This window comes from Ostrea edulis, chromosome 1, assembly GCF_947568905.1.
Source record: "Ostrea edulis chromosome 1, xbOstEdul1.1, whole genome shotgun sequence".
Classification (NCBI taxonomy): domain Eukaryota; kingdom Metazoa; phylum Mollusca; class Bivalvia; order Ostreida; family Ostreidae; genus Ostrea; species Ostrea edulis.
The window spans coordinates 106,811,525-106,836,025 of NC_079164.1; the positions used below are offsets into that span (position 1 = coordinate 106,811,525).

Consider the following 24,501-nt stretch of genomic DNA (forward strand, 5'->3'; position numbering starts at 1 on the left):
TTCACAGAAGGTGTCATCTTGGGTGGCAGTAATGATCTTGATAAATTTCTAAAGAGCACAACCTAAAGAGACACATGATTACTCCATGTCCTAATAAAGACAACAAAGCCCATGAACATCATGAATATATATGTATTTTATTTCAATTATAGTGTTTTATGAGGAACATGCTTTTTGCAGGTTAGTTTACCATATAGAATGAAAATTGGCAACAGGAAATATATTGAATCTAACCCATTTATTTTTTATGAGTTTGAACACCTAAAATGTGATGAAAACTAAAATGTGATGAAAACTAAAATGTAATGAAAACCACAGTGAATATAACTAGCAGCAGCCGTAGTTTAATCTCGACATGGACCAGAATGTTGCCTTGTCATTGGTGGACCAGAATGTTGCCTTGTCATTGGTTAAAACATCATTTCATGTGATTACGGGCTATATTTCCATAGACAGTCAGTAGCAAAAATTTAGGTCATTAATTATATTGACATAGGTAGTTGACCCTTACAAAGGACAATGGCTCAATGGCATTGACTTTATCAGCGAAAATTTTGATGCCAAACACAGAGCCCCTTTTTCTATATTTTGTCAGCTAGAATAGAAAATAAAGCCATGATACTTAACAAAGTCATGTCGTTATTGTGAAACGAGATTGCTTGCCCTCACATCAGATCTCCTTTCCGGAAAATGTAGGTTTGCACAAATGTAGGTTTGCACGAGTCCTGGAAGCTGTATAAACATTTCAGAATGTGTCAACCCTTTCATCTTTGCGTCACTCTAATGACAACATAATTGGGAAAGCAAATATTTTAAACATCAATCATAAAATGTATGTGTATATTCATAGATCAAAAAGGATTTGTAATGATCATAATGGAAGGATTATAGAATACTTGGGACAATATATCAACCTACCGAATTTTATGTACACTATATGAAAAAGCTTTTCTAAAGTGTATTTAAATTTATTATATTTTGTAATGTTTGATGTTAAGATTTCCATGCTGTGTAATTTAGGTTTTTCAGATCTGAGGAAATAGATGAAAACATTAAACATGTATATTATATTTAAATTTATATGAGAATATATGAAAGACTGATGTATAATATAATTACCAAAAACCTGTATTTTTATCTCATGTTTACAAGCATTTAACAGTGCCCTAGCTAGCTTCCCTGAGTAAACATGTATATATAGAAGGGGTGTGTAGTGGAAAAGGGGTCTTCCCACTCACCCCTTTCTTCTCTCTCCTTTTCATCTTTTTCTTTGTCCTTCCTGCTTTTTTCCTTCCCCTCTCTTCCCTTCCCTTTTTTCTTTCTCCCTCTTACTTTCCTCTCCTCTCTCATTATTCCCCATTCTCCTTCCTGCTTTCCTTCCCCTCTCATTCTCCTTCCTGCTTTGTTATCCTCTCTCATGCTCCCTCATTCTTCTTCCTGCTCCCCCCCCCCCCTCTTTTTCTTCCACCCTCCTGCTCCTCCCAGTCCCCTCTCTTTCTCCCTCCTGCTCCCTCCCCTTCTCTCTTTTTCCCTCCTGCTTTCCTTCCGATTTCTCCTTTATGCCCCTTTTGTTCTCTCCACCTGTTAGTGAAAATGTTATAGATGATCTACCTGCAGCATGACAAAAGTTTTATGGTAGGGGATTCATTGCTAAGTTGGTTATCAGTCAACACAGAAACCTAGGTATTAAGGTAGTATTCAGGGCTAGAAGACACAGTAACCTGCTCAGATAAAGCACTCATTCGTGTGACTGACTGACTACGGTTTATGACCTTCATTGTATACATACATGCAGTGCCAACCCTTCCTGTTCTTCATGTACGTTAGATGTAACCAATTTTAAATTGGGAATATTGCACTTGGCTCTTGTTCATATGAATCAGGGTAACTTCTGAAGGAGATTGTGTGACGTGTTTTAAAGATTTATGAGATAGTAGCACACCTAAGCATACCCCAAATATAAGGGGTGAAAGAAAAGATAAGCTTCAGGGGCTTGCACACCTAATACTTAAAGATAGAAGTTAATACTGAATGCTTCAATCACATTAAAACTTTGCAAATCCGGACATCGTGCAAATCGTAATGTTGTGTTAACGTACATATTCATATTCAGACAGTAAAGTTTGCATTCCGTTATAAGAAATACTATGTATTCCAGATGTTGTGTAATCTGAAGATTTTAGACAAGTTACATTATATTAAGTGAATTCTTGTTTCTTGAATTTTGAATATGTGCTTCATCTAGGGAAGGAAAACAAATGTGTGTAATTCTATAAGGGTAGGGAAATCATTGTTTTTGTTTTTTATAACTTAGGGGCTCATGTTCTCTGGAGGTCCTATGAATGTGACATTGCAGTTCCATAGCCTCAGGGCTTTTAGAATTGTTACTTTGGCTCTTAAATTGCCCCATTGTGAAGTAATGGCCAGTACTAAAGTCCAACCATCTCAGCTTGATGCCAGAATGTTTTATGTTTATCGCACTCCCTCCTCTTCTGTAACCTATGCCAGGTGTCTCATCTCATGAGCTTCTGTGCTTCCCTTTAAATTTTGCATTCTTCTAATTCATCCGTTCTTTATTTTCTTAGATCCACCCCTTGAGTATCTGCAGCAATGAACTCAACACAGAGAAATTTGATTATGGATGGGTCGGTGTAATGAGACTGGAACAAATGGACACACAATGCATGTCACTTTTTCAACAGGTAATTAAGTCACATTGCTAGGTTATTCAACAGGTGATTAAGTCACATTGCTAGGTTATTCAACAGGTAATTAAGTCACATTGCTAGGTTATTCAACAGGTAATTAAGTCACATTGCTAGGTTAAGAATTACTGATGGATTGTATTAAATGCACCAGAAAGTGGACACAGCTAGTCTGTGAATTTGATGATTTGTGATTCTCTATCTGTATGTTCCACAGCAGCCCTAAGCCCTGAAATTTAAATTCTCTTCAATTTTGCTTGAATTCCATCATGATCATTTCCATGAACAATAAAAGAAATCCCTCACATTCATTCCTATGGTTTATGAATGATGTCGCATTATGTTGGTGATATTTTAAATTCTCCTTTAAAAAGAAAATTTATAAGAATTTGTGCTTTCTATAAAGCAACTAGATATTGTGATGATCGGGTTCCATTTTATTAAGTGATTCTGTTATTCACGAGAATGTTTTGTAAATATGTACATGAACGTCTCCATTTTAGCATTAAAAAAAGAATACTTAAACACACACAAAAAAAGAGATAATTTTTATTGATGCAAAGTAAAGTTCAGTGTTGTTGAAATTTAAGTCAGTTTACCAAAAGATATATCAAGGACAACATGTCCTAAAATGTTGGAAATATTTATGCAATCCAATTGCTAGAAATTCTTAGGCTTAACGATAATGGTTGGACCTTCAATTTCTGGTTTTGACTCAACCTTCGATCTCACGACCTCTTCATCTCTCAAAGATTTATTAAGGTCCTTTCAACTTTGAGTTATCGAAAGTCACCGCTTTGCAAAATTAAGATATTGAAAGTATCTGACATCTCAATTTGATCATGGTAGATGCATGTGTGGCTCATACTCTTAGAAGACATACAGCTACATGCTTGTAACATTATACATAGTAAGTACATGATTATAATTAGGTTTGGTATATATCTTACCTATTTAACAACAAATGGAAAGACTTTATTATTTTTATGGTCAAAATTATTGGACCAAATTAGTATCAAAGAACATTAAAAACCTTTCTCGTCACAATTTCCCTAAAACTTTATGAGAACTATTTGTTTGGTTAGATTTTAGTTATGATTTTTCTTTTAAGGAAGTTAACTCTCACACAGGGTGTTAGAAGTAGGTGCTGGTTTGATGCTTATTTCATAGGGCAAAACATATACATTTATTATTAAACTTATCAAATTGAAAAATTTCATGTCAATTCAAATTTTAAAAGGGTTTGGAAAGGACTTCTTTTTGTGGTGGAAGGGTTGTTTAATTAAAATGTTCTAAGTCTGCATGATTTCACAGTTTCTGTTTTTATCCGAAATATCGATGTCAATATTTTAATTTTATATTACCCCTAGATGTGTCCACTTTGTAATTTATGATTCACTTTTTAGTAACAGAGACTTGGAACTAATTCAAATGTTGTCAATTCATTGATTTGTTTAATATATTTTTCCAAACAGAATGCCAATTTTTAAAAATGTGTATATCGATTTATCCAAAAATTTGGCCATAAAAAAATTGGTCTATAACTTCCACTTTTTACGGTTCCATTTTAAATGTTAAGACAAGCCTTTGTAATTTATATACTATTTGAAAAATTGACAATATGTCTAATTATTCTTTTAAATTCTCAAACTCTATTTGATGACTTCTTCCATATTTTAAGTGCAAAAAGGTCTTTATATATTTTCCAATCTACTTGCTTTAACTTTTTTTTTATATCTATATTGTTAGAAGACATGAGTGTGTAGTTATATGATGTAATGATTGATTTAAATTTGTTTTGTTTATGTTGTGTTGAATGTTAACACCAACAGACAAATTGAGTTTATATGAATAAATTTCAAATAAACCAAGTGCAAAAAGGTCAAGTCTAACACTGTAGCTCCTTAACTAGCACTATGACCCCAGTTTTTAGGTCACCTGAATAAACTTGGGTGACCTATTGCAGTTGGTCTGCATCCGTCGTTGACCACCGTGTGTTAACAATTGAACATTTTTTACTTCTTGATATTAAACTATCATTCCAATTCTTTTCAAATTTGGTATGAAGCATCTTTGGCTGATATTTTGGCTGAAGACTGATATAAATTGTAAATTTTAGGATTCCTGCACCCATGGGGCCTTAGGGGCATGGCAGATACTACCTAAAAGTGACCAATTTTCAAAAATCTTCTTTACAACTGCAAATGTGTAAAATAAAACTAAATGCATAGTGATGCCAGATCAGGAAGACCTCTTGTTCTTTTTAATTTTATAATTCCCCTTCAATGTAGAAATAAAAAATGTAACTTCAGAAAAAACCTGACAAAACTACAAAATTTCTGTGCGAACCTCTTTAACAAATATTTCCTAAATGTTTTGGAGTACTTTTAAGAGTTTTTAGGAGTTTGGGAGTCTTGAAGTATGGGTATATAGTTTTTCATATTGATAACAAATTCTTTTACTGTTGTGATGTATAAGGGAATATTAAAAGTACAATTAACCAGGCAGGGAAAACAACAACCCACACACTTCAGAGTTTTGTTTTGCAGGTCACTAGAGTTTGATAGTCCTCTTTACTGGTGTCAGTATATATACCTGCATTAGTTTAAACAATTGCCAGAACTCGATCGGTTTCTTCAAATGATTCTATAAACAATCACTGAATACTTTTAGAGCAGACAGAGACCTTTTACGTAAATGATCTGATTAGAAGAGTCCAGCCCTCCCGTAGAATAGACAGTTGCATGTAATACACTTGAGGGGTAAAGATAAATATTGAACCTTTTAATTGAAGGTCAACACCAGGTTATTACAAGTGTTTAGTGTATCAAGGCTTGTAGACCACCTGCTGAGAAGATCCCAGTCTAAAATAATTTAACCTGAAGGTTTTTGCGGGAGTATATAAACATGATTTCATATCATAGAAAAAACATCACCAAAATAAAGCAAAAGATATGTCTGATCAATTTCAATCAGTCTATGTTTTTAGAAGAGTTATAATTTGAGTATTAACATTGTCACTAATGCATGCTGGGACAACATAGCCACAAAGGTCATAACAAACTGACAGGGAATTGTATCATTCAGTGTATCATGGTAAAGGTACTCAAAATGTTGTTCCAACTTATGATGACGTCGTTAAGTAAGAGGTAAAAAAAATAATCCTGTGTTCAGATCAGAAACTTAATCACAAGATATACATGTACCAACTTATAGCTTGGCCCCCTTGTGAGAGAGGAACTTTGTCTGGGGAAAGATAAACGGGGAGATTTGTTGGAGTGGTTGCTCCATCCTGGACCGAGAGGACTGTTATGATAAAACAGCTCTCTAAATGCCAACCGGCAGTCCAGCAGACGACAACTGTTTTGAGAAATAGTTTTTCAACATTCTCCTCTTCTATAAAGCTGTAGTGATTTATGTCTAGTGGAAGGCCAACGTAAGGTGTCCTTTTCTCCGGAAGTGATTAAATTCCTATGATCTAAGACCCAACACCTCTGTGTGTTCAGTTTGGAACATCCCTCGATGAACTGTCACTGCATCTAGGAATTCTGCTAGAAAACAATTTTTGTCCATTTTCCCCACTGCCTGGGAGTGTTTTACAATGAATACAAAAATCTGTCAGCAAGTTAATTGTCACATTAAAGGATTACATTTCATTTGATAGGGACTGTAATACAGTGAAAAATGTATGGAATGAAACCTTTGGTAACACTTTTGCACTATGAAATAATTCAGTATCATAACTTACGTGAACTGTCATATCTTACGAACAATGCTGTAAATCAACTTGCATGATTAACCACATAGTTCAGTTAAATTTGAAAGAAAACTTAATCACAAGAAGTTTAAAATATGCCATTAGTGCACACAGTATGATTGTGTTACTGGTATTTATTCAAGAGTATTTTTGTCATTATAATGTAACTTTTATATTGTCAAAAATGATCACACAAGTTAGTCATCGAACTGTACGGAAGGAAACATTTGCTTTGGGATTTGATCTTGGCACCTTTTAAAACTGTACGCCATTTTTAATTTTTGTGCATGTGAAAGCATTTTCCTGTAGAATGAAAAAATAAAAAATGAGGGGAAATTTTTTTATTTTATACAAACTTTGGCACATTTTATGGTAAACATTAATTAAAATTTGAACTGAAAGAGACATATTGTAAGCAAGAACCTCATGAAAAAGTCAGACTGGCATATTAAATTTGTAACAAACTGCACCAAGTTTGAATTTCATAGAACAAGGTATGATAAGGTCCTGTCTTTATCAAGGAGAACCTTGGGTTATAAGTATCTCTAACAGGGGAAATGAATAGAGGCAATTTTGACACAAAGCAGGTGCTGGCCAACACCACATTGATACATATTATGTTATGATGTTCAGGTTGTGTCAATAAATATATTTAACTGGAAGCCAGCAATGTATATTTAGGGCCCTGGTGGGTGCACTATCAGCACTTTCCATGGCATGTGATAACTTAAAAAAATTTCTGGGAAGATTCCTAGTGCTTAATGCAAAAGAGTATTTATGTCGATCATGCAAGTGAAGCAATATGCCAAGTATGATCAGTCCTTAACTGGGTGTCTGCTGCATGTTACATTCAGAGTTTGGGGAACTTCGCAGAGGTTTGCAGTTTTTACATGTTCTTGTTACCTTAATTATATTTATTCATTTAGAATGTACTTCCTTTTAGTTGCAGGTCTTTTTCTATTATGCATGTTAAGAGTACCCAAACATTTGGAGGTTATATAGGGGTCCTACATGGGTGGTGTGGCCATTAAACATAATTACAATGCAGGTTACTTTAACTGTCATTAATACGATTCAGTACAAAGGAAGTTTGCTATATTTCTGGATGTTGTGTGTGTATATGTGTGTATAAATATATAAACATATATATATATATATGTAGGATGCCAAAGTGCGATGGTCTGCGCCAAACCCCGATGGTGTGAGATGCCAAATTGCAATGGTCCACACTCATTCGCCAAAGTGCGAAGGTCTGACATGCCAAAGTGCGATGGTGTGACACGCTGAAATCCATTGATTTGTAAACGACACTGTGTTTTGGTACAGACTGAACTAACCGTGTGTTGTTTCACCAAAATATCAGTGCAAAATCCATGCACAAAAAATAAGAATAAAAACTTATTTCATTATCATCTCGTTGTTGTGTTATTAAACACAAAATTTTCCAACGCGAAATCGCACAGAATGTTTTGTATTATAGCATACCCTCAGGAATTTAATGCGTGTACGTCAAAGTAATAAATGATCATGAATAAAAGAATGTTTGGGCGAAGTAGATAGTTCGACAACAAATGTTACAGTGTAAACTTTGCCGTTGCTGTTGTCCATGTTGCATTTCTTCGGTTTTATTTTGAAAGACGTTAAGAATGACGTCATAATGACGTGACGTCACAAACGTTACTGAACTCCGCACCATTGGACTTTGGCGTGACCATCGCACTTTGGCGTCCGTAACGTTAACAAACCATCGCATTTGGGCGCAGACCATTGCACTTTGGCGTGACCATCGCACTTTGGAGCGACCATCGCATTTTAGAGTCTTAAATATATGTTATTAAACACAGAATTTTCCAACACGAGATGGTATAGAATGTTTTGCATTATAGCATACCCCCAGGAATTTATTATGTGTACATCACAAGCAATAACTGATCATGAATTAAAGAATGGGCGAAGTAGATAGTTCGACAACAAATGCACTTTGCAGTTCTCACAATCATCAACAGTGTAAACCTTGCCAGCAGCAAAAAAGAACCTACGTTGGTGCAAACTGACGTTGCATTTCGTCGGTTTTATTTTGAAAGACATTAAGAATGACTTCACAATGATGTGACGTCACAAACGTTACTGAAACCCACACCATCGGACTTTGGCATGACCATCGTACTTTGGCATCCGTAACGTTAACAAACCATCGCATTTTGGTGCAGACCATCGCACTTTGGCGCAACCATCACACTTTAGAGTCTTACAATACATGCATATAGAGATATAGATAATAATTACTTTTCGCAATGATCCGTAAAAATATAGGTAAAAAGAAAAAAAAGGTAAACAAAGACGTTTAGTAAATCTTCTTTAGTGCTTTCATTTCAAATCTTCAGAAGCTTTACATTTACGTCACAAACTAGCTATATTACAAGAGAATTACCTATGAGGTTATGAAACAAAATCTCTGTGCTCTGTGAACCCCTTCTGCATCATATATAATTGATAATATCTTATCCCTTGTTGATAAAGTTGCAATGCTTAGACTAATAGATATAACCAGAAATAACCCAAGTTCTTACTATACAAACATTGATCAGTTTATGCAGAATATACAGTAAAACACAGTTGTAGCGGACCTCCAGGGACAACGAAGAAGAGTTCGTTATAACCAAACTTTGTTATATCCAATATGAATTTTGGTTATTTTCCTCTTATAGGGAAATATTTATACAAAGATAATACACCTTTTCCTGTTAAAGTTGAAAATGAGCCTTAAAATTTTGTATCGTCTTTTCTTAGGCCATGAAAGCCATAAGGAATGGTGCCACTGCTGTTATATTTGACATCTCTGAAGTACCACAGGCTGCTAGACAGGTAATTTTGGTATACTGAATAATCTTGCCTTTTAGGATATTCAAAGTGTATTACTATTAGTATCTTTATACCTTTAGACACCAAACAGAATATAATGTATATACATACATATATATATATATATATATATATATATATATATATATATATCATATATATATATATATATATATATATATATATATATATATATTAACTTAATGATAACCACATGTTTTAATAGAAGGGTATGTCAGCTGCATTACGGTTTGTTAGTTCAAGACCTTAATCTGCCTTTATCACCCCTTCCTCTCTTTCTCCCTCCCACATATTTAGAAATTTTCATGGAGGAAATAATCAGTAGTAAAAAGATTGGCTTTGAATTATCAGTCTGACAGTGAGACTTATAATTAATGGTGGAATTATGATGTTTTGATTAGTTTGGTAAACTTCAATAACCAGCATTGAATATTTTTGATAACAGTTGGAAAAGACACCAGAGATGCAGTTGGATAGACCAGTAATAATAATACAGGGGGCCCACGCAAAGAAACTGATGAACATCATCCGCACAGTCCATGATGCCAGGGCTAGAATCAGATCTAAGCATGTGGAAATTAATTCGGTCAGTAGTTGCTGGTTTTTCTTATTAATTGTAAAAAAAAATTATGTACAGTAAAATATCTCTATCTCGAAGTCCAAGGGACCTCAAAAAAACTTCGAGATATCATGGGTTCGAGATATCCAAAATCGATCTTGGATTTTTATTTTTTTTTTGAAGGAGGAGGATATTTGATGCATAGTATGAGATTTGCATTATAAACAAACACCCCATTGCCGTTTCTTATAGTTTAATACAAGTTGATAAATTAATATTGTGGAATTTCAAAGACAAACATTTCTTTTTTTTAATATATATAAACATCCAATTGAATTCACAATGTGTTTCAAAATTAAGATGATCATGCCTGTATGCTTACTTTAAGGCTCAACTGGGATGTAGTTTTTGCGTTGTAATGAAAGAACCTATCACGTAAGAAACAAATAAGACAGATTTAAAAAAAAAAAAAAACTTTCAAATGTCTATTAAATAAATTTTCGTGTTTTCTCTGTACTAGTTTTAATGATGAAGCGTGTATTATTAAATGCATTATCGTTATTAAGAGCATTACTTTCAAGCGTACTTCGACGATTTTGTGCGTTTATCTAACCCACATGTTAATGATAGAGCGTGTGTTATTCAAAACACCATCCCTGGAATCGGGTGTGTTAGTTCATAATTGGTGGTGAGCTTTAGCCGTAACGTTGGAAGGCTTCACTAATCACCCAAGCTGTTGAACCATTTATTGCGACCTGGGTCTACTCGGAAAAGGCGAGCGTGGATTAGCGGTCATTAATTATAATTGATGTAGCTGCGGGTGTGAATGTGTGACTTAACAATGCCAGGTATGGTAAGCAGAGCGGAAAATTGACTGCACTTCGAGATAAACCAGGTGAATTTAGGGTATGGGACCTTGAAAATACTTCGACATAAGCGGAGTATTCAAGATTACCGTGTTCGAAATATCAGAAGTTTTTTAAATCATTTATGTAGGGAAAACGGACGGGACCGGTGGTCGACTTCGACTCAAGCGGGGTATTTGAGATAAACCATATTCGAGATACAGATATTTTACTGTATTTAAACAAAGAGTGAAACTGCAAGCTTCAGAAAAGTACAAAAATTTGAAGAATAGTGTAGGTTTCATTGCATCTTGTATATTTTTGACATATTGTACACAATGGTAGATCTGGAAGTCAGTATATTAAAGCAACTTTTGAACATTGTTAAGTGATTGTTTTTTAAACAAATCTTTTTCAGAGCAATAACAAAGAATACTTTGATATGTGGATATTTGTGGCAGTGTTCGTCTTTGTCTGTTTCGCCATTGTGATTATAGTTATTAAGGTGGGTAACAGAGTTCTTGTTCATTGTAATTTTACTGTATACCAAACTGATAATACTATCTATGTGAAGGAACTAAATACAGTCTACTCCACCTATATTTAAGTTTCTTATATTGAACTGTCTGTTATATTGAGATAAAATTAAATCCCCAGTAACATTCATATAGTTCAATATCAGTTATATTGAAGTTTGGAGATAATGAACAATTCAGGTCGATTCTGTAAATTTCAATATATTCAGAGTAGACTGTATTATTTTTTTTATACATCCAACTATGATGGGCTATGTAATATGATGGGCTATGTAATATGATGGGCTGTAATATGATGGCTATGTAATATGGTGGGCTATGTAATATGATGGGCTATGTAATTTGATGGGCTTATTAATATGAGGGGTAATAATGTAATATGATGGGCTATGTAATATGATGGGCTATGTAACAGTAGGACGAAAGCATCTGTCCATTATCTGTCCATTCGTAAGCTTACATAACTTGACTTTTGAAGGCCTTGAGCCATTAAACCTTGTCAGTTTTAGGGGGAAGATATGTGACTTAAACTAGATCACACTGACCTCAATAAAGTTTGAGAAGACAAAATATAATACAACAAAATGAATAGAGCTGCTTGTCATTACCATTGTTCTCCTTTTTAGATTAAATGGAAACACAGGGAAAATCAGGTAAACTTACGATAAATAAAGTGTGCATTTTGTTTTTCATTTTGAAATATTTGCTGAATTTATGATATCTAATTGTTTTGATGTATATTTCACTTGAATTCTATCCATAACAGGTATCGATGCCAGAATTGGCCAAAAGAGCAATATCAAAGTTAGAGACCAGAAAATACAAGTTCCCCTCCCCTGAAGTGGTGAGAGTTCCCTCCCCTGTTTCAGATGTCTACAGCTCTGGGTCGGGACTGGAGCAGTGTGCAATATGTCTGGAGGAATACAAAGAAAGCCAGGTGCTTCATTTTATTATGCCTCCCCTTTACCCTGAAGGAAGGAATACTGTTTTGGTCCGATTTCTTCCTCTCTATGGAATCTTATCCTTGACCAATTTTTCTTACCATTTCACCTGGGATTCTGATATTTGGCAAATAGATGCATTGCCATATGAAGATGTGCATTTTACCATCTTGATCTTTATATGATTTTGTATATTGAACTTAATGTCAAATTACTGGTAAAATTGAGCAAATCTTGTCTTTACTATATCTTTCTGATTATATCACCTTGGATTCTGATATTTGGTATTTAAATGCAGTATTTCTGATTCAAAACATATGAATGAAGAGAAAACTTCAAAAATTTATTGAAGTTTCAAATTTGTCAATTTTTAAACACTTTTCAACACCTATTAGAACCACATGTAATTGATTTAATAACATTGGTGAAATTTTCAAAAACTTAAAAATGTTCCCCAAGATTAATTTCAAATATTGAAATAACACATGGTATACAATATTTAGTAGAACTGGTAGCATGTGTCCCCAATTTCAATTTTATCATCAGATTTTTAAAACTTTGTAGATTTTACGAGTCATGCCATGTTCACACGAGTTTCATAGAGACTGTGTTGACCCTTGGCTGGTCGCCAACAGAACCTGTCCACTCTGCATGTTTAATATTGTCGGTAAGATTTGACATACGCCTTCTTCTATCCACAGCGGTCTTTAGTGATGATATTGAAGAAACTATTACTGAAAGTATTTTTATCACAAACAATAAATAAAAGTTGCTGAAGTAATTTCTGAACTAGAATGACACTGAAGTAAAGTAGTAAATAAGAGGTGAAATCGTACAGAGAGTCAGAAGGTCTCATAATTTTGTAGTCATATTGAAAATAAGTTGTACAAAGAGTTAGCAATAGTTATCTTCCAGTTGTATTTTTTGTTGTGAAATTGAAATAAGTTGAACAAAGAGTTAAAAAGTGTTGTAATTTTTGCAGCCAACGACACTGCTGAGCAGCCGGTTCGTTCCAGCGAAAGACCAGACAATCAGCCTACGACTCTTTATGATCCCATTCCTCAGCATGTTAATCTTCAAAGAAATCCAATGTTTGATGTCTATCAGCAACTGTCACACCCAAGTTACCTCCAATATATGCAGCCTAGTATCTCTGGCGACCAGAATCAGAGAGCCCTCACAACCCGAACTGGAATTCGTAGAAAACCATCTGTTCCAATCCATAATGGCTGTCCTTCCTGTGAAGGGACTGTTGGAGCTTCTCCATCTTCAGGGAACTTTTACTTGAGAGAATACTGTCCAGCATTCTCTAAACCTTGTTTTCAGAGGCCTTGTGTATACCATAATTATCCCAAATACTCAAAACAAACATATCATCACAAGCACTGTTGTTATAGATACATGGAAAAAGGGTTAGTTTTTCACTGTTCTCAATCAACACATCAAATTCATCACTGTTCATTTCCTAAGTGTTCGTCTTCTTACAATCACCGGAAAGCATGCTATCAGCACCATAGGAAGAGCTTATATGACTACAGCAGGAACAAGGTCTGTCCTTACCGGTGTCCTCATTGGAGGCTCTCTGCCAAAGCGGGCGAAAGTGATTCAGAAAGTTCCACTGCCGACAGTGGAAAGAATGTTAGTATCATGGCTGTGTATGGCAGCTGTAGCAGTACAGATAGTTCCCAAAGAAATCCAAGTGTGGACAGTTTGGAGCATGAAGTGTGTCGGTTTTGTAATCCACTGGATAGCAATCATTCAACATACGGAAGTAGTGACCCAAGGGAAATGACAGATAGCAGTAGTTATGACTCTAATGTATTTGCTCCAATAGATCAGACCAATAGCAGTTCCTTCCCCTGTCCTGTGGAAGCGGTGCACATAGAGAGAGACAGTGGCAGTCATGTGCAGGGCAAATCTATCCTGGAGACAATGACAACTACACAGTGCTTAAATTTTAATCCCGAGTGGGAAAATGAAAATATGTGTAGTTGTACTTCTAGTAACAATGAAGGGGACGACCATTCCAAAGAGAGTGACTCGACATTAAATCTGAGTGAAATTGGTGGTGCATGTCCCAGTCTGACGAGTTCCATAAACACTTTGGATGGAGCTCCACTACTTTGTCATTGTGATTCTTCCGATCTCTCGTTAAGCGAGATTTCTGGAATTAGTGCATATATTAGTACTGAAAACCTTTACTCTGAAACTAGTCATACTCTAACAAATGAACCCTTGATACCAAAGACTGAGAAACCTGAGGACCATAAAGCATGGTCTGTTTCTTGTGAAAATTTAGCTTCTGTATCACAAAGTGAACATCCATGCCCATCATTGAATTACATGAGATTGCACAATACTTTCAGCATGTGTTCAGCTGAACAAACTTCTGGCTGTGATCAAGTTGTTAATCCTAACTACACAGGCTACACAGAGACAACCAGTCAATTTTCACTAGGGAACCAGTTTCAAACCAGTTCCCAGTCTAGTTTGCCAAAGCAGTCCATGGTGATATACTCTGAACCAGAAGGTATGTAAAATTAACGGAGTTGAAGGAAAAATGATATTTTAAAGAGGAAGCTTTGAAAAAAAAAATTGTTTCAAAACACTTTTTTTAATTTTCAAAGCTCACTTACTTAATGAAGTGATGCTATATTCTCAGCATCTGTGTGACAATCCCAGTTTGGAGCAGTAACAAGAAGTCCCAATTGGTCTAAACTTGCATGGATAAATTAATGCATCTAGGTATTGAGGTGCAAGTCTTTAAGGCGAGTCCTTTTCAACTATGTTCATTTCTATGGCACTACTTGAATAAATGATGGTTTTGGGGATGCATACTATCTATCTTGATTGATTATTGCATGTGACCTGTATTTTTCAATAAGGTTAACTTTTGGAGCAGACTTGGTTTATTGTGTCTTATGCTTCTTATATACTTCAGAGCATGGTTCAAAGTCTAAAGAATTTAGCTATGAAAACCTTAAGCTATAAGGAATAGTCCATCATTATGCTGTTTTATGCCCCCAACATCAAAGATTAAGGGACTTATTGTTTTAAATTTTTGTACTCTACTTGGTGAACTTGAAAGGTCAAAGCTGAGACTTGCTAAAGGTCAAGATCATTAATGTTGGTCAAATTTTCCACAATGAAAGGGGATTAAGGGCATTATATTGAACAACACATCCTATTTATTAGGGGATTAAGGGCATTATATTGAACAACACATCCTATTTATTAGGCTTATAGGTGAAGAAAATTATTTCAAGGTTCCTTCAGAGTAACACCAACATTCAATAGATCATCTGACCACTAGGTCACTCCTGTCCCAATTCATAGCTTGCTTCTGAGTACATGCACCTCACCTTCCTAAATTCCAGACTCATACATAGGGGTGTGCAGTTAGAAACTTTGATAGGTCTATTACTTGTTATCTTTCAACATGTGTATTTAAGATATCAGTGTATTGTTTGTATTGTGTAGTCAATTTCCTTTCTCAGCTGTAGTAAGAGAATAGTTACACCTCAGTACATGAAATCTGTCCACACATCAGTGTAAGAAAGGCAAAGATGAGAAATATCCAGCTCATCAACTGCATTTTATGCACATTGAGATAACACCAGTTATAATGTTTAGGCAAAGTTTTCTTAATGTCGGGGCCAACTGTTACACAACAACTGTTAAATCTAACTTTACACCCTCCTGGTTCCGATTCTATTGCGAGGTTAGAAAAAGAGTTGTTACCCTTTGAGTGAATGTTTGTTATGTTTCATATTCCTTGCATTGGGTTCCCAGAATTTTCTCCACCTTGCTTTTTTTTAAAGTTATTCTCCATTGTCTGACAGTTTGTACTATGGTGCAGCATTTTATTTATTCAATGTTTTCATCAAAAATAGTTCTTTAGAATTGATACATGTGTGATGTTCTAATATATAATAATAATCTATATGATTAGTTGATTGATAGAGCAAGATTTTCATTACTGTTTCTCTTCTAATTTCAGGAATTTGCAAAGTGTCAACAGAACTTTTCCATCCGCAGGATTTGTTGTAGGAAATCTCTTCAACTGTGAACAATTTCATGCAATTTAAAAGTTTAATGTGAAGCGAGACACTATAAGCCATTTGAATGAATACTGGACTATATATAAAAGTATATACTCAACAGTGTTCACAAGTCACTTGTTCCAATACTCTTAATAAGCTTACTGCTGTCAAATTTAGAAGAAAAAAGTGAAAAATCATGATATTACAGATTTCACTGCCCATTTTAGTAAGCATGCTGTCCAGTTTGCAACAATCTTCCTGCAAGAGAGACTAAACGTGTGGACTGCATGTATATTTATATAAAAAAAACATATTTCTGTTGATATATGAATCGTTAGTGTTTTGCATTTATTACATGTAGAAATCAACATCAAACTCTCTGCTTACCATGTACCTACCTCTTGTATTGTACGACAATACTCTTTGTCCCTGTCATTTCCATACAAGGCCAGTAACACTCATTTGTTTAACTAAAACATCCAGTTCATGTTCCTGTACAGTATTCTCCTACAGGGTCCCAATGACTAACTATCAAGAAATTGTAATAATACTTTCACTCGTCCGTCTGCATAATCTGGGATTTTCGTTCATATTTATTTGTGGTTTTTTTTGGATTATCGCATATCAACAGCCATTGTGATACTAGTATGATGACAAAACAATTTCATTTATTGTCAAATCAGGTTGTAGTATCCATAGTTTTAAGTAAAGCAAGCATTCGCCAGATTTGGCCGTAGACTTGCAGACATTTTGTTTAAACATAATGGAGACAACTCAATGTAACAATATTGTGTACTTGCCATTTCATCTGTTGTTTACAGAAGGCACTTCGCTGTGCATTATTTTTTAACAGGGATGAAAAAAATTAACCCAATATCTGACCAAACTTGTGGGTAAATAAAATGCTTGTCCTTAAAGTTTGGTACGTTAGCTCTTGCTTGTTAAATTACTTTTGTTTAATGTTTATGAATCTACGCATAAAATTTGTACAGATAATTTTTTTCTCACAGAATTTCCAAAGTATTTACTTGTAGCATTGAAATGCTTTACAAATGCCTGTGAAACAGATAGGGGCATCTTGTGTACACACAAAGTATGCAAGTTCTTTCTTTAACAGTAAATCCATGTAATGAAATCCATGTAATGCATTTCCCCCACGTCAAATCCATGCAAGTCATGGCAATGATAAAGTATGTATTATGCCTATCAATTTGTTTGTTTAAAATTCACAAATGTTAAAAACCATTAAGATATTGTATTTTTTATTTCATGCAATACAACATTGTGTAAATATGTTTATGATTTACATAATGCAATAAAATACCAAGTTTAATGAAAATATTGAGTCAGTTTTAATAAACTTTTGGGAGGTTCCATCATTGAAATCAATCGGCGGTGAAGTCTGATGCATTGTCGAATGCGGAACAATAGCTCTTGAATTTGTCTGACATTGTCTTGGAGTCTTGATGCTGGATCTGACGAAAAACGAAAGGCATTAATGATGGCCCACTAGAGGAATAGGTAGAGTAACAGCTAAAATTGCCCCTATTGAATATAAGCACCACTAAGCAAAATCCCTAGAGACTGGAAATGTATGGTGAACATGGGTCAAATGTATTACAAAGCACTGCTCAAGTGAAACTAGATATATCGTACTAAATGCAGCTTGATGATAATATACAGTAAATATGGAAATGTTTGAATAGGGGTCATCCGGGAGAATTTTGTCATGAATAAACAAGAGGCTCACAGGCCTTATCGGTCACCTGAGCACTAGTGAAAAAGTATCACTACTTCCAAGGACTATGAAATCTAGAAAAAAATTTCATGTTCTGAATATCTAAGCTAAATTCTAATGTTCAGCAACAGTATAAAACAAGATGTGCTCTTAAAACTTCAATGCCCTCAAAAGTGCATAGACTGATGAAAAGCTTTACATAATATAATAGGTGTATTAACATTAAAAGATATGACTAATTTGGACCCATCCTAGAGTCAAAACTCTGGGTTGTGAAAGTCACCATTTTGTGTACATCCTTTTCTGCTATTCCTAAGTATGCTTTTAGTTTTTATACAGTATCCGCAAACTTAAACATAAACACTATATTTTGGGTGCACTTGGCGGTCAAAACCCCTACCCCAGGGATCATGAAATTTACAATTTTGGTAGAGGCCTTCCTGCTTTACATCATTGTCCATTTACTTTTTCTTAAACGTGCGGTTCTAGAGGAAGATTTTTGAAAACTGGGCAATTTTTGCCCCCCCCCCCTCCCCCGGGATTCCTGAAATTTACAATTTAATTCCCCCTTGTTCCAAAGATGCTTCATACCAAATTTGAAAAGAATTGGAATGTTAGTTATCAAGATGAAGATAAAAATTTCTAGTGTTCACACATTTAATAACTGACCATTTTGACCCCACCCCAATACCAAAACCCCAACCCCTGGGATCATCAAATTTACCATTTTGGTAAAGGACTACCTGCTCTTTCTAAATATCCATTTAGTTTCAATTTAGTATCAATAGCACTAAAGAAGATGCTATTTAAGTGTTTGACACATAAACACTATATAGTAAGTTTGGCCCCACCCTGGGGTCAGAACCCCTACCCCGGGGATCATGAAATTTACAATTTTGGTAGAGTCCTTCCTGGTCTACATTACTATGCATTTAGTTTTTCTTAAAACGTATGGTTCTAGAGAAGAAGATTTTTGAAAATTGGGCAGTTTTGGGCAGTGTTTGCCCCAAACCTAAGGCCCCAGGAGTGCAGGAATCCTGAAATTTGCAATTTATGTCAGAATGTTCAATTGTTAACGCATGACAATGGACGACAACCAATTGCAATAGGTACTTGAGTAACCTAAAAGTCAATAAATTTTATATATGAATAATCCACAAATTTATCTCCCCTTAAAATCATATTAACTTTAAATATGTTGTGAAAATGTGCTATTATGATGGTTTTGTATATAAGTTTAAAAATCAATAGGGTCATCTACTCCTTATGCTGTGTACCAAGTTTGGTGTCTATCAAGCAAATAATTCTTAAAATATAGGAGACAATATACTACTATGTCCAGTTTAACCATTGACCTTAGACCGTGCGACCTCAAAATCAATAGGGGTCATCTTCTCCTGAAGATATACCAGTGTACTAAGTTTGATGTCTGTCAAGCAAAGGGTTATCAAGATATTGAGTGGACAGTATATTACTATGTCCAGTTTGACCCTTGACCTTTGACCATGTGACCTCAAAACCAATAGGGCTCATCTTTTCCTGAAGATGTATCAGTGTATCATGTTTGATGTCTGTCAAACAAAGGGTTCTCAAGATATTGAGCTGACATTATATTCCAACATCCAGTTTGACCCTTGACTTTTGACCATGTGACCTCAAAATCAATAGGGGTCATCTTCTCCTGAAGATATACCAGTGTAACAAGTTTGATATCTGTCAAGCAAAGGGTTCTCAAGATATTGAATGGACAATATATTCCTATGTCCAGTTTGACCCTTGACCTTTGACCATGTGACCTCAAAATCAATAGGGTCATCTTCTCCTGAAGATGTACCAATGTACCAAGTTTGATGTCTATCAAGCAAAGAATTCTCTAGACATTGAGTGGTCAGTATATTCCAATTTCCAGTTTGACCCTTGACCTTTGACCATGTGACCTCAAAATCAATAGGGGTCATCTACTCTTTAGGATGTACCAAGTTTGGTGACTGTCAAGCATAGGGTTCTCAAGATATTGAGTGGACATTATATTTCTATGTCCAGAGTAAATTGACCCTTGACCTTTGATCTTCAGACCTGGAAAACAATAGGGGTCCTCTTCTACTCATAACCAACCCACATATGAAATATCATTATCATCAAGTAAATGGTTCTTAAGATATTGAGCGGACAACATGTGGTCTACCGACCGACAGGTGCAAACCCATATGCCCCTCTTCTTTGAAGGGGGCATAAAAATGCACATTGCATGCTCTAACAATACCTGATACTCAGACGTGAAGAAATGTTTGTATTTCAAAAACTTGTTTTTACTGACCAGATGCAGAAACTCCACAATCAAAGCTGTCCATCCAGTCTGATGACTGAAAATAAAAACAAGAGGTTCTGAGTTACAATGTTAACCTGAGTTACCTTGTCCTATAGATACAATGCTAACCTGAGTTACCTTGTCCTATAGATACAATGTTAACCTGAGTTACCTTGTCCTATAGATACAATGCTAACCTGAGTTACCTTGTCCTATAGATACAATGTTAACCTGAGTTACCTTGTCCTATAGATACAATGTTAACCTGAGTTACCTTGTCCTATAGATACAATGTTAACCTGAGTTACCTTGTCCTATAGATACAATGCTAACCTGAGTTACCTTGTCCTATAGATACAATGTTAACCTGAGTTACCTTGCTCACTCCTATAGATACAATGCTAACCTGAGTTACCTTGTCCTATAGATACAATGTTAACCTGAGTTACCTTGTCCTATATATACAATGTTAACCTGAGTTACCTTGTCCTATAGATACAATGCTAACCTGAGTTACCTTGTCCTATAGATACAATGTTAACCTGAGTTACCTTGTCCTATAGATACAATGCTAACCTGAGTTACCTTGTCCTATAGATACAATGTTAACCTGAGTTACCTTGTCCTATAGATACAATGTTAACCTGAGTTACCTTGTCCTATAGATACAATGTTAACCTGAGTTACCTTGTCCTATAGATACAATGTTAACCTGAGTTACCTTGTCCTATAGATACAATGCTAACCTGAGTTACCTTGTCCTATAGATACAATGTTAACCTGAGTTACCTTGTCCTATAGATACAATGTTAACCTGAGTTACCTTGTTCTATAGATACAATGTTAACCTGAGTTACCTTGTCCTATAGATACAATGCTAACCTGAGTTACCTTGTCCTATAGATACAATGTTAACCTGAGTTACCTTGTCCTATAGATACAATGCTAACCTGAGTTACCTTGTCCTATAGATACAATGCTAACCTGAGTTACCTTGTCCTATAGATACAATGTTAACCTGAGTTACCTTGTCCTATAGATACAATGTTAACCTGAGTTACCTTGTTCTATAGATACAATGTTAACCTGAGTTACCTTGTCCTATAGATACAATGCTAACCTGAGTTACCTTGTCCTATAGATACAATGTTAACCTGAGTTACCTTGTCCTATAGATACAATGTTAACCTGAGTTACCTTGTCCTATAGATACAATGTTAACCTGAGTTACCTTGCTCACTCCTATAAATACTCGTACATTAATATTACAGCACCGCCCCGACTCCGAGGTCATGGTGTGAACATTTACATAACATGAGGATACTTGGATATTAATTTGGCAAACTTACCCATATTTAACTCAATCTGATCTTTAACAAAGTTTATTTTTCTATAAACTGCATTAATTTCATGATTATAGGAAAGTTATTTAAACAAGAGGCTGAAGGACCACATCGCTCACCTGGATCACCTTGGCCCAAATTTAAAGATTTTCCCAAAACATTCACATGTAAAACTTTGATCCCCATTGTGGCCCTAAACTACCCCGGGAGCCATGATTTTTGCAAACTTGAATCTGCATTATGTCAGGAAGTTTTCATGTAAATGTAAATTTTACTGGCCCAGAGGTTCTTGAGAAGAAGACTTCTAAAGATTTTCCCTATATATGTGTATGTAAAACGTTGATCCCCTATTGTGGCCCTACCCTACCCCCGGGGTCTATGATATTAACAAACTTGAATCTGCACTATGGCAGAAAGCTTTCATGTTAATGTAAACTTCTCTGGCCCAATGAATTTTGAGAAGGTTTTTAAAAGATTTGTATATTTGTATGTAAAACTTTGATCCCCTAATGTGGCCCCACTCTTACTCCCCACCCCAAGGAGGGGGGCATGATTTTAACAATCTTGAATCTGCACTATGTCAGGAAGCTTTCATGAAAATGTAAACTTTTCTGGCCCAGTGATTCTTAAGAAGAAGATTTTTAAGGATTTTTCCCTATGTAAAACTTTGATCCCCTATTGTGGCCCACCCTCTCCCTGGAGACATCCCATTATACCTGGAGGCCATTGTAGTTTGTACAAACCTGAAAAAATAAGCTTCCATTTAAGTGGTTACTATTTCCTACTTATCTCACCTTTATATTTCATTATTTGAAGTAACTTAAATTCCCTTTTATCCTTGCATAAAGGGAATTAAAGTTACTTCAAATAATGAAATATAAAGGGAGATAAGTAGGAAATAGTAACCACTTAAATGAAAGCTTATTTTTTCAGGTTTATGTCAGGTTTGGTTGAGATTGGCCAAGTGTTTCTAGAGAAGAAATAAAAAAATTGAAAAACTTAGATGTGACAGACAAATTTTGTTAGGTAGAAAAGCTCACTTTTACCTCTGAGTCAGGTGAGCTAACGAGAACTGTCCTACTGGGACTAATAACCCCGTACAGCTTATTCATATTTGAAACATTTTAATGCTGAAGACCAGAAAGACATGATTTTCAACATTATTCATGTTTCATCTGAAGAAAAGTTATAAGATACACTAAATTTCTTTGATCTCCATATTTATCACTAATCATGATGTAATAAAGAGTGTACAAATTTTAGGGAAATCCACATACTAGTCTCTTTAAAAATGTCTGGACAAAATCATATCCACAGACAGACAAGCAAATAGACTTCATTATGATTCTATTCTACCCTCCTCTTCACTTGTGCAGTACTTTTTGTGAGATAATATATCATTACCAAATCTATAAGAAAATGACTAAGTCCATAAAGTTGAAAAAGCTCTCGTAAAATGAAAATTTCCATTGATGGCGGACATGAATTCTGCAAAAGTTTGAAAACCTATAATTAAAGAATCTCAATGAAAATGACAGGTACACAACTTTATTATATACATAATATATATACAAAGTTTGAATCAAATCTGTTCTCTGTTTTTAAGATATACTCTGGAAAATGACTATGGAAAAAATATCCATAACATCCTTGAATATTAAAAAATCTCAAAATAGCAGGTTTTCATATCAGATATACACAAAGATTTAATCGAATCTGTAGAACAGTGTTAAAAATATACTCTGGAAATATAATGTCTATGGATGGACAGACAGACAGACAAGGTGATTCCAGTATACCCCCCCCCCCCCCCACGGTAAAACTTTGTTTGCGGGGGTATAACAACAGAATTCTGAAAAAGCAGACAATTCATACCTTGCCCCACATCCTCTACCTGTCTCGCTGTCAAAATATTCGTAGAACAAAACTAGGTCCCGCCAAGGCTTCTCAACTTTATACTTTTCATAATTTCCTGCAAAAATTCCTTAAAATGTTATTTTGTTTCCGTTTTAAACAATATGCATGTTTTAAAGCTTGGTTTATGCATGCAATCCTAACACAGTGGTTTTAATTTCACTGTGGTAAAAAATTTATCATTTTCCCATGAAATTAAACCCATAGTGAATAATATATCAAAAATATTTCAATGCTTTCGTGATCAAAATTTTAAATGTAGATTTTCCTATAATGTGAAATTAAAATCATAGCGATTGCGCCTTTGCAACAAATTGTGAAATTTTAGCACCATGGAATTAAAATAACTTACAATATTAAAATGATTACAGTGACAAGCTAAAATGTTTGTGTCCGGTTGCAAAACTTTGGTGTCAAATACCAATTCTAGAGTCGAAAAGAAGAATCTGAAGTTAATCATGCTCAATGTAAAGCTCACCATGACAAGGTCTGGTCTTGGATTTTTCATTTACAGTGAAGAGACTAGATATTCTTTTACAAATATCCTCAGCCATTTCACTCAAGCTCCTAGCAGTACTGGATAAAGGGGGGTGCATCATGATTGCCTCTCCATAGAACTTGTCCAACTTTAATAACATCTCCGCTATCAGGAAGTTCACTGAAATAAGTTTTATGGAAATTTAACAACCCAAAAAACTGTCATGTGTCAAACATATAAAATCACGTAACAATATGATTTGGTAGGTTACAATTTCGTCATGAAATTACCAAGAAAACAACATTCTGAGAGTATTGCATAGCAATACATAGTCCCCTACCGGAGGCAAAAATTATTGGACTGCAACAATGTTCGAAGTTCAAGGTTATGGTAAAAGGGAAGATTGGGAAACCAAGATAGGAATGGTTGGAAATCAACTACTATTCAGGTA

General features: G+C 35.0%; 2 protein-coding genes across 3 annotated transcripts in view; one reads left to right on the plus strand and one right to left on the minus strand.

Moving 5' to 3' along the window:
* Positions 1-17,608, plus strand: part of LOC125667460 (E3 ubiquitin-protein ligase znrf3-like) — a 39,445-nt gene extending 21,837 nt beyond the window's left edge. The window contains exons 2-10 of the mRNA XM_048900985.2: positions 2,586-2,702; positions 9,253-9,327; positions 9,791-9,931; positions 11,168-11,254; positions 11,912-11,938; positions 12,052-12,222; positions 12,791-12,893; positions 13,209-14,756; positions 16,227-17,608. Coding sequence (XP_048756942.2) covers positions 2,586-2,702; positions 9,253-9,327; positions 9,791-9,931; positions 11,168-11,254; positions 11,912-11,938; positions 12,052-12,222; positions 12,791-12,893; positions 13,209-14,756; positions 16,227-16,276 — 2,319 coding nt within the window. The 3' untranslated portion in view covers positions 16,277-17,608. The remainder of the gene's footprint in view (positions 1-2,585; positions 2,703-9,252; positions 9,328-9,790; positions 9,932-11,167; positions 11,255-11,911; positions 11,939-12,051; positions 12,223-12,790; positions 12,894-13,208; positions 14,757-16,226) is intronic.
* LOC125667437 (uncharacterized) overlaps positions 17,515-24,501 on the minus strand; it is a 40,378-nt gene continuing 33,391 nt past the window's right edge. For both annotated transcript variants that reach the window (XM_056153200.1, XM_056153201.1), the window contains exons 18-21: positions 24,051-24,230; positions 23,534-23,630; positions 20,325-20,370; positions 17,515-17,744 (exon numbers count right to left, since the gene is read on the minus strand). In XM_056153200.1, coding sequence (XP_056009175.1) covers positions 17,655-17,744; positions 20,325-20,370; positions 23,534-23,630; positions 24,051-24,230 — 413 coding nt within the window. In that variant the 3' untranslated portion in view covers positions 17,515-17,654. The remainder of the gene's footprint in view (positions 17,745-20,324; positions 20,371-23,533; positions 23,631-24,050; positions 24,231-24,501) is intronic.